Here is a 17,491-nt window from a genome sequence, read left to right on the forward strand (position 1 = left end):
TAGAGTTACCTATTTACGTGTCCGTCCGGGTCAGTCAACCAATGGAAAGTGCTAGGAGAGTAAAAACGGAATTTCATTTTGCCACCACTTTACGGTGATTGTTAGACACACAACGGGTCCCTGTGTGTATTTCTGTCACAGTCTCACGTTTCCCGTACATGCTCTCTCATCTCGATTGGGACAGCAGAGCCAGGTGGAGGATATTCCTCCATCATTCCTGGAGGATCTGTGGCGCACCACGTGGGAAGCTTTGTAGCGTAGATAACTGTATACAAATTTGTCAGGTTGTCAGGGTGTGTGTGTGGGGGGGGTGGGTCTTCTTGAGGCTCTAATTGAGTGTATGCACGTGCCTACATGTCCACTCTGAGAGTCATCTCCACGACCCCGCACATACGCACTATTCATCTTGGTCCTCCTTTCTGTCATGCATCATTCCCCCTTGGCTTCTCTGCTTTTGCTGGTTTCTAGAACCTACGTTAGTGAAAGGACAGTTTTCTAACACTGCACTCCTGTGGAATTAGAACTGCTTTGGCATTAGAGGCAAAGGCCAAATACCAAAGATTGGAAATGCTCTAGAGAGGATGTGGACATGCTCTGAGTGGCTGAGACTGCAACCTTCCTGGAAGGCTGCACATGCGTATTCTACACACTCCTAAGAAATGGTTCTTGGGAGTTCAAGAAAAGACAAATGCCTGGATTCAAGAATTCAGTGTCAATTGCTAAGATAGGGCTCAATTCTTGAACCATCCCAGGAGTTCTGATGTGCAGCTGGGATTGAAAACTCATGAGCTGGATATTTAGTTCTTAATTCTTCCCATGATAAAAAAAAGTTAAAATTCTGAAACCTGTTTCTTAATGCCACACAGAGTAGTGAGTATCCACGATACTTCTGAAGTGAACAAGGGCACTGCACACCATGCTTCCTCAGAGGGACGATATTAGTAATTTGGGTGGGACAAGGATTTGAGATTTTTCACTCTTTTTTTTTTTTTTTAATTTTTTTTTTTTTTTAATTTATTTATGATAGTCACAGAGAGAGAGAGGCAGAGACACAGGCAGAGGGAGAAGCAGGCTCCATGCACCGGGAGCCCGATGTGGGATTCGATCCCGGGTCTCCAGGATCGCGCCCTGGGCCAAAGGCAGGTGCTAAACTGCTGCGCCACCCAGGGATCCCGATTTTTCACTCTTTAGTTCTCTTCCTGCCATCAGAGCTTTCCGGTCATCGTGGCCACCTACAACACCTCATAAACCACCAAATAGTCCGTAAGGAGCTGAGAAGCATTGCTCAGGTGAGTGTATGTGGCTTCAAAGGCAAAAAACACTTCAGATAAATTTCGGCCATCGAGCATTTTCTTTCAGTTGTTACCAAAACGGTCCCTCTGCGGTGGCAGTCTGGGGATCGATCAAGGATCAAAGAGATGGACTTTGAATTTTAAAGTGGTTGCTCTCCCTGACATGCGTGTTTTTTTTTTTTAAAGTAAACAGGGTAATCACTAATTAAATACAACATTTACATCATTTCATTTCTTTTTATCATAAAGTTCTATCTAGCCTGTTGACTCTCTAAGATGAAGAGCCAGAAGGACAGTGACAGATTTCAACTGTTGGTTAGCTCCCCACTCCTGCTCTCTCCTCCCTCTGGAACAAAACTACAGAAAAACCCAAAAGAAAAATGCAAATAACAACATGGAGACTAAGAGCAGTTATTTCAAACTAAATTCTCAACTACTTGTGAGGCGCTTATTTTCTTTTTTTAGAAATTAATACTCAAAGGGAAATGGAGATCCTGGGGGATGAAGATTCACGAGAGTGTTACCAGAACCAACTTTTGTGATAGAGCGAAGGTTTTCCACATATCATTCTTGATGCTGAGGTGCAAGATACCTCACTTTACCACAGATTTTCATATCCACCAGCCAAACTGCGAGCATTTCTGAGTACTGGTATTCAGTACTGGTATTTCTGAATCCTGGTGGCAGTGATGCATTCCCGCTTTCCATTGGGTAAATTGTCAACAAGATGGACAGACAGGACATTTTGGGTACATGGAGCTTATCTGGGTCACTTTAGGGATGAGGAGAAAGGGAGACGCTCAGGTTCACCAAAGTCAGTTTCTATTTGGAGAGCACCTCCCACTGGAGCTCTGCGACTGGCTTTGAATCCCAATGTAATGAAATTCCAGAGAATGACTATTTTTTCCCTACTCTACTCCCTGCTCTGGAAGCAGTTCTGTGTGATAACTGACTTTAGAGGACAGAAGTCCAGGCAACCAATCTGATCAGCAACCAATGTTCGAGTATAATAGGAAAATGCAGAAATAGTCGTTTCGCTTAGAGCTGGTCAAATGCAGCAGGGGGGATAGAATCATTTTCTCCATGAACTACGGCTTAATCTATCTCATGCATCCAAACACATCTTTTTAGACAAGATGCCATCAGCATCACAACAAATTGCTGACTTTCCGTGATGGTCACATTTCATTTATTCCCCATAATTTTTGCTGATATTTAACCAGATATCAAAACTGTCTTGTTAGTCCAATGCAGCCTAGCAAAGATACTTTATAAATCTATCTGTGCATATTTTGAAATGTGACCAACTTGTGAACGTCAGCTTTTCAACTATCGAGAAATAACTGAAATATTTAATCAACTTTTACAGTTATAATTATTTAGCAAGAAGAGTACAGATGAAGATGTAAAAGACAGAAGCAAAAATTAAAATGATTGATATAAAAAAATCACAGTTACTTCCTTACCTGAAATATTGTAATGCGTGGGCTTCTTATTGAATTTGGTAGTGGTAAGATGTGTCTTTTTAAAGAAATAAGCAGTCTTCAGTGTTTTTATAGCATTGGTTACTACAGAAATTATACTTCTTTTACTTCTTGTCTTGAAGGGTGAACAAAATAAACAAACTGAAAATACTACAATGAATGGTAAATGATGAGAGACTTACAGTACAAAAAACAGTGTAAAAAGGAAGACAAGTTTAAATATTGTTGTGTAAGAAAGTGATGAAAATAATACAAGAATGAGAATAAGTAAAATGATAGGCTGGAACATCTGGGAAGGTAAATGCAAAGACAAAGAGAAGAGTTAATTAATAATAATTTTTTAACACTTCCATTTATATAATCTAAGCATTCATTCAATTTAAGATGAAGAAGAACCCTCCCCTAAGCCCATATTTACAAAATCTGAAACCTATTATTACGCACAGTGCTTTCTCTCACTCTGATCCCGGCCCCCCTCCCGGTCCCCATGGTATAACTGGAAACCCACATGCTCAAAGTATTCAAAAATCTGCTGCAAGGAAGCTAAAAACCAACTACTCGACATAATTAGAGAAGAAAATAAGCTTTAACGTTTCAAGATTCAACAAGTTTCATCATAAAACTTTTTCTCCCCCCATAGCGAAGCAGGGCAACATGCAAGGTTTAAACTAAGCGACGGGGCTGCGAGTTTTCTGGTTGTGACTAACAGGCAGTTAATTCATGTCATGCTTCTGCGTGTAGACTGATTTTTAAATTTAAATCTGTCACGTGTCTTAAAAGCCATGCATGCTGGTGTACTTCCGTGTGTTCTCCAACGGACACGGGACAGGAGGCTTGCCAGAGAGGTAGCGCCGCCTGTTAACGTTCGACAAAGCCTGTCTTAGGTGGTTAATTCTGACAAAACGCATGGCTGCTTGGCCCCCATACCTGGCTAGAGCAGCTCAGTCCAACTCATCAGCTGTGCCTCGACCAATTAGGATGAAGGAAAAACGCTGGTTTTCCCCGTGGGGGGATAGTCATGGCTATTTCTCTGAGTCAGGGTCGCTTCAACTTAAAGTCTGACAGTCCTTCCCCCATCCTGGCAGTGACTGATTGATTGACTGATTTAAATCTAGAAATAATGATCCTGTTACTACTTCCACTTGCGGTCAAGGGCTGGCTTCCCTTCGTCATGGCTATTTCTCGGAGTCAGGGTCGCTTCAACTTAAAGTCTGACACTCCTTCCCCCGTCCTGAGATTCTCCCCTAGAGGGCTGGCAGTGACTGACTGATTGATTGATTGATTGATTGATTGATTGACTTTTAAAATCTAGAGATAATTATCCTGCTACTTCCCCTAGCGGTCAAGGGCTGGCTTCCCTCCGTGCCTTTACGGGAGGGCTCCACACCCTGTCTCATCCCTCTTTACCGCTGGGTGTGGACCTGTGTCAGTGGTTAGACAATAATCTTGGAGATTTGGTCGTTTAAAAACAAAACAAAACAAAACAAAACAAAACAAAACAAAACAAAACAAAACAAAACAAAACAACTCCCAAACCCAAAGCACGCTATTTTGAGCTCAACTACAAGCCTGGCTCAACACCTGCAGATGGGCAGCTAGGGAGGCCCGTGCGCGGCCTAGGAGCACGCGCAGAGGAACGCCCGCCGGGCCGACACGTATGCACGGTTCTTAAAACTCCTCTACTCCGGTGCGAGTGTGGACGTGAGTGTGGACGTGTCGTGTAAGCAGCCGGCTGGGCCGCGCCGATCTTGGGATTGCACGGGGGTGGGGGGTGGGGGGCAGGTGTGCGGCGGGGCGGGGCTTCGGGGCGGGGGGCGGGGCCTCGGGGGACGCGCAGGCAGGTGCGCGCGGCGGAGGGGGCGGGGCGGGGCCTCGGGGCCGGAGAGGGGACGCGTGCAGCGGAGGGGGCGGGGAGGGGCGGGGCCGCGGGGCCTCGGGGCCGAGCGGGGGGACGCGCAGGCAGGCGCGCGCAGCAGAGGGGCCAGGGAGGGGCGGGGCCTCGGGGCCGGGGGCGGGGCCTCGGGGCCGGGACGGGGGCGCGCAGGCAGGTGCGCGCGGCGGAGGGGGCGGGGCGGGGCCTCGGGGCCGGATTGGGGACGTGCGCAGCAGAGGGGGCGGGGCGGGGAGGGGCCTCAGAGTCGGGGGCGGGGCCTCAGGCCGGGGGCGGGGCCGAGCGGGGTGGGGGACGCGCAGGCAGGCGCGCGCGGCGGAGGGGGCGGGGAGGGGCGTGGCCTCGGGGCGGTGCACTGCGGAGGGGGCGTGGCCCGGGCGGTAAGCCCCGCCCCCGGGCCCCGCGGCCCCGCCCCGCCCCGCCCCGCCGCCGGGCGCGCAGCAGGCCGAGCTGTACCTGACTCACGGATATGGGCTCCTCGGCGCCGCGCTCGTCCGCCGCCTTGGGCACCTCGAGGCGGTCGATGAAGGTCTGCAGCTCCTTGCGGAAGGCTTTCATCTGCGCGTTGATGCGGTAGAGCAGCTCGTGCTCGCGGATGCGGCTGCCGTCGTCCTCCTCGTCCATCAGCCCGAACAGGTCCCCGTTGGCCACGTAGATGCGCGCCTCGGTGATGATGGTGCTCGTGTCGGCGATGAGCCGGTCGATGGTCTTGCCCAGGCGCTCGGCCTCGGAGCGGATGTCCTTGAGGTGCTGGCGGTCGGAGAAGCCCTTGGGCCAGGCGGGCGCGGCGTAGAGGGAGCGCGTGGGCGTCAGGCAGCGCATGTTGCGCACCTCCTCCGAGTCGCTCTCGCCGCCGATGGGCCCCTCGCGCTTGCGGTGCGGCGGCCGCGAGTCGTCGTCGCTCTCCTTCTTGCCCGCGTCGCTCTCGGCGTCGCTGTCGCGCGGGCTGCCGCGGATGCCCAGGTGCGAGGCCAGGTCGTAGCGCTGCATGTTGGACATGAGCACGCGGTTCTCGTACTGCAGCTGCATGACCTTGCCGCTGAGCTCGTTGATCTGCAGCCGCGCGGCCTTGAGCTCCTCCTGCAGCGCCTCGCTCTTGGCGCTGTCGTGGTGGCGCGCGCTGTCGTGGCCGCCCGACTTGTACTTGTACTTGGCGAGCTCGGCGGTGATGCGCTGGTTCTGCTCCTCCAGGTCGGCCACGTTGCGCCGCAGCAGCTCCGTCTCGTCCTCCACCAGCTGCAGGTGCTGCCGCAGCTCCGACAGGGACTCGCTCTGCTCGCGCATCAGCGGGTTGGCCGAGCCGCCGAAGTCGTCGCCGCGCAGGTCGTCCAGCTCGGCCTTGAGGCCTCGGTTCTCCACCTCCAGCTCCACGATCTTGCGGCCCAGGATGTTGGCCTCCTCCTCCACCAGCCGCAGGCGCAGCTTGAGCTCGGCCTCCCTGGTGCTCGGAGGGCCCCCCGCCTCGCCCTTGGGCAGGGGGCTGTCCAGGTCCCCGTAGAACGACCTGTACTTCTGGAGCTCGTGTTCGAACCTGTCCTTCTCCTTGTCGATCTTGGCCATTTTCTTTCTCATCAGAGCGGCCTCTTCCTTCACGAACTGCAGCTGGCACTTGAGGTCTTCGTTGTCCTCCTCATGTGGGAAACGGGGCGGGGGGAGGGGGGGAGACAACAGGAGATCATTTCTATGGAGATCCAGAAAACAGAAAAAGTACGCCTGCAAAACTGATGACTTTTTCTTGTGTGTGTTTTTTTTTTCTTTTAAAAAAAACATTTTATCTACTCATGAGAGACACACACAGAGAGAGAGGCAGAGACACAGGCAGAGGGAGAAGCAGGCTGCATGCAGGGAGCCCGATGTGGGACTCGATCCCGGGACTCCAGGATCAGGCCTTGGGCTGCAGGCAGGAGCTAAACCACTGAGCCACCAGGGCTGCCTGCTTTTTCTTGTGATCAAGCTTTAATGAGACACACAGAAGTAGGTGCTGTTTATTTTCTTTCTTTCTTTCTACAGATTTTTATTCATGAGAGATAGAGAAGCAGAGACCCAGGCAGAGGGAGAAGCAGGCTCCATGCAGGGAGCCCGACGTGGGACTCGATCCTGGGACTCCAGGATCACACCCCGGGCTGAAGACAGGCACTAAACCACTGAGCCATCCAGGGATCCTCAGGTGCTGTTTATTTTCTACAAAGTGCTTAAGTTATTTGGCAGATAAAACATTAGGACAAGGTCACATCCCAGCAACACAAGGAGAAAGAAACATCCTGAGAGAAACACTATGGTCATCACCGTCCAGAGATTATCATAGGTTGTAACTGAGCACAACTGTGGGGCTGTCACTTCAACAATGTGCATTTTTCAGGTTTCGTTTCTTGCGTGATTTGAATGCCTCTGATCGTAATGTGAAACCTATTCCCTGGAGGACGCATGTGCTGCGTGCTCACTACCATTGATGGAGCACCGACTTTCGGCCAAATTCTGTAAACTTCTTTATACACAGGACCTACTTTACTGTTTAGAGTAGACTTAATAATAGATATTAATAAAGATGTCCCATAACTAGTAAGAGGCAAAAGACAAAGGTACAATCTGAATGCATTCCTGTCTGACTCTAAGGCCCATGATGGCTCTGCAAGAGCAAAGAAAGTCCTCTCTTCTCCGTCTTTATTCAGGGCAGGATTGTTTACTTGAAGGCCTTACTTAAAGCAAGGAAAACTTAACCCTGGAATGGCCCCATCCAAGGAGAAACCGGCAAGCATTTTCACCCAGATCATTTTAAAAATAAGATATATTCCCATCAGTCTGAAATGAATAAAGTTGCTTCTGCCTAAATGGAAGACGGAGTAGATCCTATAGGAGCTCTTCTTACAATTCTTTGGACAACCGCAAACCCTAATCGCTGACTAAGCTGAGGAGTGATTAGAAGTTTTCCAAAAATTGGAAATCAACCTGCTGAGAGCTAATACCAAAGTACCTTATTATGCCCAAGGACACATTTCCTGAGGACAATTTCCCCAAATTCTAAGTATGTATGTAGGGTTGATTGTGTAACTTCTGTGAATTTTGTTTTCCTGATTTCTAAATGTTTTTTTAAAAGATTTTCTTTATTTGAGAAAGAGAGAGAGAGAGAGAGAGCAGTGGCGGAAAGGGCAGAGGGAGAGGGAGAAGCAGACTCTCCACTGAGCAGGGAGCCCTATGTGGGGCTGGATCTCAGCACCCTGAGATCATGACCCGAGCCAAAGGCAAACACTGAACCCGCTGAACCACTCGGGTGCCCTGGATCATTTTTAAAATGGAAATAAAAATGCCTTCCTTGCCCAGCGATGAGTCCATTGTGTTTGAGATGAGTTGTGGTAAAGCAGCAGCACCCACTGGTGAGGCAGGTGAGAATAATACGCTTCTGCTAGAGATGCTCATTAGAGATGGCCCAAAACCTTTGGGATGGAAGAGATGGAGAGCAGCGCCCAGGTCTCCTGTCCTCCCATCTGCTAATGAGAATTAGGATGGAAGGGCTGAGAGCCGTGGAGCGCACGGAGCCTGACCGTCACATTCTTTATGTCATCACACCCTGACATGAACTTGGTAGACTGCAGGTTAGTAAGGGACAGAGCACATCTTTATCCAGACTGGGTTCAAAACTCTTATTCTTTCCACTGTACATGTTGCCTCTGGAAAAGCAGCACAAGAGAAGGAAAGTAGGACAATGGGATAAAATACAAGACAATGGATGTATTGGCTTGTATACTTTCCTCTAGAAGGGGTTTAGGAGAAAGGATAGAGGCATGGAGAGAAGAGTTGAGAGACTCTCGAGAGCACAGTGAGAGAGAAGGATGAGAATGTATGTCCCAGAAAGATTTGACATGAAAATCCACTTCACAAGGGGACACGCCGCTCTACAAGAGACTCTGTGTTGGGCCCTCACACTAATTCAGTGGGTATGAAGCCCAGGACACATAGCAATGTTTAATATCATATCAGCAGAAGAATCACAGATAACCCTAATGTTTCCACCTTATGTGTCTTGATGGAGGGCGCTGCTAATAACAGGAGTAGGGGATGAACAGAGAGGAGGAGGTGTGAAGAAGGTGGGTTGAACCAAGTGTCTTAAAATGCTATCTTTGAGGCGTGTCAGTGGAGGGATATCTAGTGGAAACATCCATCAACAGGCAAGTGGAATCTCAGGCCCGAGATTACATCTAGGGCCCTGCAGAGAGTTTGGGTCCAAAGGCGCGGATGTAAGAGTGAGGTGTGTAGAGGGGATGGCTGAAGCTGTGGCAGGGGTTTTGAGCAAGCGAAGAGAAGAAGAAAATGAAGAGAGACACATAAGCCATGGTGAAAGGTTTGGCAGGGGGGCAGAAGAGTCAAATATCGTGCAGGAATTAGAGACCATGTTTGCCTACAAAAGTGATCAGAAATAAGCACATCCAATATTTCCCTAGGCCAGGCTTTGCTAGGAAGTAAGAGTGGAGGAGACTGGGAAGTTAGGTTGGGCTACATGCATGGGACAACTCCTTGCCTGCACGAGGAGATCTTTATTTGCAAATTAAAAAAAAAATGGGAGTGAAATGCTGCAGTTTCGATCTAACTCAAATAGCTCTGGATGTGATCTAACTCATGGACTGGAGCAGAATCACACTTCACCAGGTATGGTAAGCGAGTATGAAAGAGAAGGCTCCCTGATTTGTGTACATGTGCGCTCTCCTGCCTCAAAGGAATAGAAACATAAACGTCATTTTAAGATCTGGACCTACACTATTTGGAAGGAAGTCCCTATGAGGGAGGGAGAATGATGGGCCCCACAGTAATTATTTTGTATTTGTTTAAAAAGAAATCTCTTCGATACACAAAGTGTGATAGGTTCTAGAATGCCAAGAGCTTAAGAACCCCGTATGCTGATGCATCCCGCATGCTCAGCCTGTAACCCCGTAACCAAAGTATTACAGCTGCGTTTGCAAGTGAGCGTGGAAATACTGTACATAAATGCTGATGATGTTAGGTCCAAGGTGGCCTGGAAAATGGCTGGTTGACAATAACTGCGCAGTACGTGCTTGCTCCTACTTTTTACAGAGAATGCCAGGCAAGAAACACTACCATGCTTTGGGATGTGAAGCAAGTCGTGTCTTATTTTCGTGGATGTTGAAGACTCACTCTTAAGAAGATATGAATGGCATGTGCAGAAGGATAAAATGATGAGGGGCCAAAAGAAGTGAGCTGAGCCCGGCTTGGACTTAGCCACTACCAGAAGCTAAATTGCACTCTCAATGAATCATGTGCTTTAAACACATTTAATTCATACAACAGCTCTCTCCTATGATCCCGTTTTACAGATGAGGAAACAAAGGCAGAGACAGAATAAGTGAGTCATCTAAGGCCACACGGCGGGCCCGTGACTGTTCTTCATTGCTGTGCGATATCGCTGCTTGGTAAATAAAGTCACGGTGCTGCTGAAGGAACGTGGAAACACTATTACTGACGAAGCTGAAGCAAATAAAAATGAAGTATGGATCCGTACAGATAATAGTAGGGTGAACCGTATGGAATTGCTGTTCACACAGGTCAAACTCACAGGGTGTAGGCAATTTCATTTGGCTCAACCTAGATAAAGGGGACATGGGAGGATCCAAAAGTGCGTATTGGACATGGTGCAGTATCACATGCTAGACCCCGACAAGTCAAAGCTGAATAAAATGAGCCGTGACTACAATCTGGCCTGGCTGAGTGTGGGAGGAGAACATGGAAAGAGTAATCTAAGAATCGATGACCCTCAACCTTGACCGAGCAACAGAATCACCTGTGGACTACTTTATCATGGAGCTCTCCCATCCCAGATGGTCCCAGTCAATCTGCTGGGGTGGGTTTTTGGAAAACTACAGGTGATAATCTCTTTGGACAAATGAACTGGAAACACTAGCAGGAACTTCATAGACAACAACAGCATGCTTATAAGTTTCCCAGGTGTTTGGGCCATGAAATAAAAACTGGTGGGCTGCAAGGTCTCTTGTGAGGTCCTCGGTCCCACTAAGACATTGACGGAGGCTGTGGGTGTCTTTTGCAGAAAGGTGCCCGCGTGCCCATGGAGTCGGAGGGTCATGGAGCTAGAAATAAACAGTTAAAGATCCCTGGATAAGAGACTATTGTTGAAAAAAATAAACTTGAACACGGCAAGCGTAAGAATAGGCCAAACGTGAGTTTTAAAAGAAATAAACTGCTGATTAAAGCTGACTTGGGCATTGAGCCTATAGCCCCTTGTCCCTCGATGAGGTGCAGGAGAGAACTGATGGCAACTAGTGAAATGAGCCACAGCAAAATATGCACAGCCGGGTGGCTAAAGTTCTGGCAAAGGCAGAGTGAGAAAGCCGTAGTGACGGAGCATCTTTGATCTCACTGAGAGAACAGCAAGGAAGGTACAAAATGGACTCATGGCCTCGCGATGAGACTCTGGGATTTCTGAACTGCTGGCGCGTCTCGAGGGCCTTGTGCCAGGACCAGGGGAACGTTAACCAAGAACAGAGCAGAAAGAGAGAGGAAAAGGGAAGATAAACTTTAATATGTCGTGTTCTCTGGGGCACTTGGGGGCTCAGCTGGATGAAGCATCTGACTATTGGTTTCAGCTCAGGTCATGGTCTCACGGGTTGTGGGATCGAGGCCCGCAGTGGGCTCTGAGCTCGGTGGGGAGTCTGCTTGAGGCTCCCTCCCTCTGCCACTCCCTCCACTTGTATGCTCTCTCTTGAAAATGAATAAATAAATCTCTTCGAAAGGCATTTAATAAGTTGTGTTTTTAAAAACATTGAGATCAACTTTCCAAGTTTTGGATATTTCAGTATTGCCGTAGTTAGAATTATTAGCTCATGAGAAAACAACTTGTAAGACTAGAAGAGGTTATGCTATACTATGAGACTCCAGCGGACACATGCAAAAGTCAATGACTACCCAAGTGTCTTTGGGGAGCCATCATGTCACTTCTGCCCCCAAATATCTTCTCTTCTGTTTTAAAATCTCCTTCATTACACCCATCGTCACCCTCTGCTCATCCTGAAAGCAGAGCTAGTCTTCACGGTGGCTGGGTTTCTAAAGTTCTTAACAAGTCCGTGTTGAATACATCTTTTTTTTTTTTTTAGGTTTTATTTTTAAAAAATCTCTGCACTCAAGGTGGGGTTCAAACCCACAACCCCGAGATCAAGAGTCACACGCTCCATTGACTGAGCCTGACAGGCATCCTTTAAAACATCTTTTAAAGTTTTATTTTTATTCTCTGTTTCCTTTCTTTTGCTCCCCCAGTCACTGGCATGGAGAATTCCTTCATTCTAGGGCCTTCTCATCACAAGCCTCTCTCTCACCTCGCCATCCCTTCCTAGGACATTCCTTTCTCTACTCCTGATGCTATAGGAACAGCCCTTCTATTGGCCGCATTCATTAGGAGTGAAGAGGATGAGCACTGTGCGTGCAGTTCTCAAACACAGCAGCACACAAGGTACTGATGATACTCCGGGTGTGCTTACAGTGTGGAAGCAAGAATTGGGAGCTTGGTCTTAGCTTTATAAGCAAAAACCCTGAATACTTCATACTGCCTGCATCCACGGCTACAGGATGTGCAAATCAAACTTTTTTTTTTTTTTTTACATGAGTGTATCTGGCTACGACGTCCATTTACAGATGCAGCTTGTAATTATATACAATTAGAAAAGGTGCTCAATTGATGTGCTAGATGAAATTTTATTTCCACATACCTCTGTGGGAGTCTGTTGAGTCTTTTTTTCAGATTTTGGCAAATCTTTGCTTCCTCTTCTTTTTAAGGATAGCTGAAAACAGAGCACGAACATATTTAGTCCGGTACACTATCATTTGAACGCAATTTTATGTTTTTAAAAGCATCTCTAATGTCCTATGACAAAACCAAACCAAATAAATCATGTTAGGTTCAATGATCCTAAAGGAGGAAAAAAAAATCCAAACCGGATAGATTTTAATGTGTTGTTACTTTGGGCTGAGGAACTGGCAATTATCTAAATAATCTGAAGAAGATAGGAAACCCACTGTGAAACGGCAGAAAACTGGGTAAAATTGAAGACTGATGACCCAATATAGTTCATATTTCAAACAAAAGCAAATCCTTGTTAGCGTTGTACATCACCAAAGAACAAAAAAAGGAATAAGGTATTTCCAGTTGAAGACAGGTTTTCATCAGCCTGTGAAGACAAACGGTCAGTGGATCTGCATACAATTTGAAGAATTTGGCTCTTTCCTCACCACACATCTGTGCACGCAAATACAATGCCGTGTGCACACAGACACACGTAACACAGTAGGGAATTGTCACAGTGAGCTGGAGTGGACACGCTCCACCTGAGGAGCAAGCTGGTTGGGAACTGGCTGCAGCTGGTTAGTGCAACACAAGAACGCGGGCTTTTTCTAGAGAAGCTAGAAATATGGATTGTCAAAACCACAATGAGATCCCACGTCACCCCAGTGAGAATGGGGAAAATTAACAAGACAGGAAACAACACATGTTGGAGAGGATGTGGAGGAAGGTGAACCCTCTTGCACTGTTGGTGGGAATGTGAACTGGGGCAGCCACTCTGGAAAACTGTGTGGAAGTTCCTCAAAAAGTTAAAAATAGATCTGCCCTACGACCCAGCAATTGCACTGCTAGGGATTTACCCCAAAGATACAGATGCAGTGAAACACCGGGACACCTGCACCCCGATGTTCATAGCAGCAATGTCCACAGTAGCCACACTGTGGAAGGAGCCTCGGTGTCCATGGACAGATGATGGGTAGAGAAGCTGTGGTCTATGTAGACAGTGGAATATTCCTCAGCCATCAGAAACGACAAATACCCACCATGTGCTTCGACGTGGAGGGACCTGGAGGGTATGATGCTGAGTGAAATAAGTCAATCGGAGAAGGACAAACATTATATGGTCTCATTCATTTGGTGAATGTAAAAAATAGTGAAAGGGAATAAAGGGGAAAGGAGAGAAAATGAGTGAAAATATCAGTGAGGGAGACAGGACATGAGAGACTCTTAATTCTGGGAAACGAACAAGGGGTAGTGGAAGGGGAGGTGGGCAGGGGGTTGGGGTGACTGAATGACGGGCACTGAGGGGGGCACTTGGCGGGATGAGCACTGGGGGTTATGCTATATGTTGGCAAATTGAACACCAATAAAAAAAAAAGGACAAAAAAATTTGGATTGTTATGTATCGTTTGTCCCTAATTGGAATTCAGACAAACAACATTTGTAGGTTAAAAAAAAACCCAATATCTAGCACCAGATCCTTTCAGGGACCAGCCATACATGACCTCTGGTACTTTGTGCCATTTCTCAGCACCAACCTAATAAGGAAGATCCCTCTGTATAAGCACTAATCCAGACGTGTGGATACCTACCACACGCCTGATAGGGAACTGAATATCCAAAGATCAATGAAATAGTGCGCTCACCATCCGGAAGCTCACAATCACCGTGGGAGACAGAGAGAAGCAAACGATTAGTGTACACTTTGCTAAGTGCCATGCTTTAGGTTCCATGAAGCAGGTGCTTTGTCTCAGTGCGGCATCGCCACCCTCAGAATAGTGCTGGTCCCGGGGCAGGGATTGGAAAAAGTATTTGCTGAACTAATGAAACCTATTCATAATGAACATATTTGTAAAATATGAGGTTCTGAGGGCAAAGAGGAGGATGGGGGCATAGAAATGAGGAAAATGAATGGAAAAGCAGGAGAGGCTTCCCCAAAGCGGAGGCTTCATGAATTTGCAGAGAGCTCCAAATTACAGTTTTCCCATGTTAATGTGTAACCATATCCCATGTTAAATGCAGGATATGTTCAGGCCCAGGAGGCAGCGGAATACGGGGCTGCCACTGCGTTCCTTCAGTCCGGAATCCAGACTACAGAGCCGAGCGAGTGGCCCGCGTGCTTATTTATTTCTACTTATTTTTTTTAATTTTTTAATTTTTTATTATTTATTTATTTATTTATTTATTTATTTATTTATTTTTATTTATTTCTACTTCTTTACAGAGAGGTGTCCTCTGTGCTGCTTGCTTGTAGAACCTTGGAAACAAAAGCTGTGAGGGCTGATTCACCATAACCAAACGTGGGTTAGCAGCTGCTCCACGAAAGCAGTCGCCCGAAAAGCCGGGAAGGTAGCAAGCTGAACTGGGGGATGCTGAACCGTCTGTGCAGAACCGACCTATAGAGAAGCACCCAGGTTCACTTTATTAAATACTTTGTTGAATACTTTTGAGGGTGTTTTAATCACGTCATACGTTCAGTTAGTGCTTAGTAATGGACTTTGTTAGGCACCTGTGATCCAGGTGATACTAAAACTGGCACAGTCACTGCTCGGCATGAGTTTCCTAAATTACTTGGCAAATGGTCTAGCCTGTAATTTAAAACAGTGCGATGAAAGCAACGACACTGTAAAAACAATATGAACCAGCAATGATTGAGCAATAATTCATGTCAAACACTTTACCTCAATTAATTCTTAAAACACCCCCGTTTGATGTCGTAAGTGCTCCGGGTGATTCTGATGCATGATAACATTTGAGAAGCGACGGTCTAACGCCACTGCTCAATGAGCAGCAGGACCACATTTTGACCCAAGTCTTTTTCATCTTTATTGTATTAGATCATAAAGGAGAAAGGCTTACGCCAGTCTGGGGCTGGAGAAGGTGCAGGGAGCTGGGACAGTCTCCAGAAAGAAGTAACATCTTATCCTGAATCTGGTAGAGGAGGAGTCAACCAGTCAAAGAGAGAGAAGAGAGGAACAGGAAAACCAAAGCATCCCACGTAGAAAACCTCTTACTGGGCCTCAATTCAGTAAGCCTGTCACAAAACGTTGAGGAGAGCAAATGATGCTGATGGCACGACTCGGATCTTGAAGGATACTGACTAAGGCTGTTGCAAGCAAAAGGTGTCCGCAGCTAGACGGTCATGGAAGAAACAAAGACACACCAAAGTAGAAGTCCAAAGGGCCACCAAGTAAGGGGATGCCATGCAAGGGAAATGAGGGCAAGTATACGCTAATTCTGAGAGTACTTTATTTAAAATTTTTTTTCTTTTTTTTTTTTTTATTTATGATAGTCACACACACACACACACACACACACACAGAGCGAGGCAGAGACACAGGCAGAGGGAGAAGCAGGCTCCATGCACCGGGAGCCCGACATGGGATTCGATCCCGGGTCTCCGGGATCGCGCCCTGGGCCAAAGGCAGGCGCCAAACCGCTGCTCCACCCAGGGATCCCTAAAATTTTTTTTTTCTGAGAGTATTTTAGTAGGAGTCTTTATTTCCCACTCATCCCATAGACATTTGTTGAGTTCCAGCCTATACGCAATACCGTATACGGCCATACAAATGCGACTGGGAGACAGTTTACTCTCCTCCCCACCAAAGAGCTAACTGTTCACGATGAGAGGGACGCAGGTGATTAGCTACAACAGTAGACAGAATCAACGAACTGCCAATGAATGAGGAACAAACAAAAGATGGAGAGGACAGAGAGGCAACTCCAGACCTGGAGAAACCCGAGGAAATCATCTGAGATGGCGGGTCTTCGAAGGGTGTACAGAATTTCAACAGAAATAAAAGCAAATGAAAGCAGCAGCAGCAAGGACTCGGGGAGCTAGCTGTGCCAGCTTTACAGACTCGCTGACTCTGGACAAGCGGTCACGGAGGTAGAGACACTGCAGGGCTGAGGCAAAGGAGACACTTGCAGAGCACGAGGTCAGCTTGTGCAGCTGGGAGACTCAGACTTTGTGGGGCGATGGCAAAATGAGCCCTCTCAATTAATACCAGGGAAGGGCTGAAACCAGGCCATCCTTTCCTAAGAGGCATTTTCTATTTCACTTTTATTTTAATATCACTCAAGGAAGGTGTCAGACCCAAAGCTCTGAAAAGTGATTTCCCCTTGCATAAACAGGTAAACCGCCTGTAAGGCACCTCTAGGACAGGTACCTCCAAGTATCATATTGAAATTTTCAATAAATATTTAACCATCATTTCATAGTCCAGTAAGTTTTTATCAATTGTCTGACTCCAATAAAACAAGGTTAAGACTTATTTGGGTAGAGGAAGTTGGAGAACTGATCTAAGTCCAGTCTTTTCCTTGCAAGTTTAAATCTCCCTCACTGCCAGCCCCCCCCTCCCCCCCCCCCCCCATCATTCTGCTCCCGCTGCACTGACTAAATCCAGAAATCTCTTCAGGTCAGCGGTTGGGAAATGCCAGAACTAAATCTCATATTTTCATCTTTGCTCTCGGAGGAGGCACTTCAGATGGTTCTCTAGATAAGTGTGTTGAAAACACGTCCACATCTTAATTTTTTTCATTCCCAGCTTCAACTAGTCCAAAAGAGGCTGCTAGTCTTTTTTATCCATGGGAAACCCAGGAATTTAAAGGTTTTTCAAAACAAAAAAACAAAAAAACAAACAAACAAAAAACCCCCAAACAAAAAACATGCTTGTATAGCAATTATATAAAATGGATCGTTTGTGTTCTAAAAATGCCTTTCCCCCCCCCTCAACTGAAATTTGGTTCACTTTTTAATATGCAGCATCTTTAGGTCATCAGCAATTGGAAGGGGAATGCCTGTCTAGAACATGGTATGTTTTTGCTAAAATTAAAGCGATCCACGCACACGGTGATGAAATCAAGAAGGAAACCCTCGCTGTCTTAATATCTAGGTTGGACTGAGCACTAACTGTGTGTCGTGCACATTTCTAATCACTTCGTATGTACTCATTAGATCTTACGATAGTCGTAGGAGTTCGACATCGTGATGTGAAGCACACAAAGGATAAATCATTCAGCTATTAAG

The 17,491-nt window shown here is 47.0% G+C and overlaps 2 protein-coding genes and 1 long non-coding RNA gene across 3 annotated transcripts in view; 1 reads left to right on the forward strand and 2 right to left on the reverse strand.

Annotated features, from left to right (window-relative positions):
- Positions 1–2,900, reverse strand: part of KIAA0408 (KIAA0408 ortholog) — a 32,513-nt gene extending 29,613 nt beyond the window's left edge. Inside the window, exon 1 of the mRNA XM_049115361.1 lies at positions 2,759–2,900. The gene's annotated coding sequence lies outside the window, so the exon portion shown is untranslated. The remainder of the gene's footprint in view (positions 1–2,758) is intronic.
- Positions 1–17,491, reverse strand: part of SOGA3 (SOGA family member 3) — a 78,500-nt gene that overhangs the window by 29,613 nt on the left and 31,396 nt on the right. The window contains exons 5-7 of the mRNA XM_035712770.2: positions 12,392–12,463; positions 5,124–6,296; positions 2,759–3,065 (exon numbers count right to left, since the gene is read on the reverse strand). Of these exons, the coding sequence (XP_035568663.2) occupies positions 2,955–3,065; positions 5,124–6,296; positions 12,392–12,463 (1,356 nt within the window). The 3' untranslated portion in view covers positions 2,759–2,954. The remainder of the gene's footprint in view (positions 1–2,758; positions 3,066–5,123; positions 6,297–12,391; positions 12,464–17,491) is intronic.
- On the forward strand, positions 6,332–15,760 carry LOC125755932 (uncharacterized). Its single transcript, XR_007413520.1, has 3 exons — positions 6,332–6,834; positions 14,687–14,876; positions 15,300–15,760. It is a non-coding gene; the product is annotated as an uncharacterized LOC125755932 (long non-coding RNA).

This window comes from Canis lupus, chromosome 1 (assembly GCF_003254725.2).
Source record: "Canis lupus dingo isolate Sandy chromosome 1, ASM325472v2, whole genome shotgun sequence".
Taxonomy (NCBI): domain Eukaryota; kingdom Metazoa; phylum Chordata; class Mammalia; order Carnivora; family Canidae; genus Canis; species Canis lupus.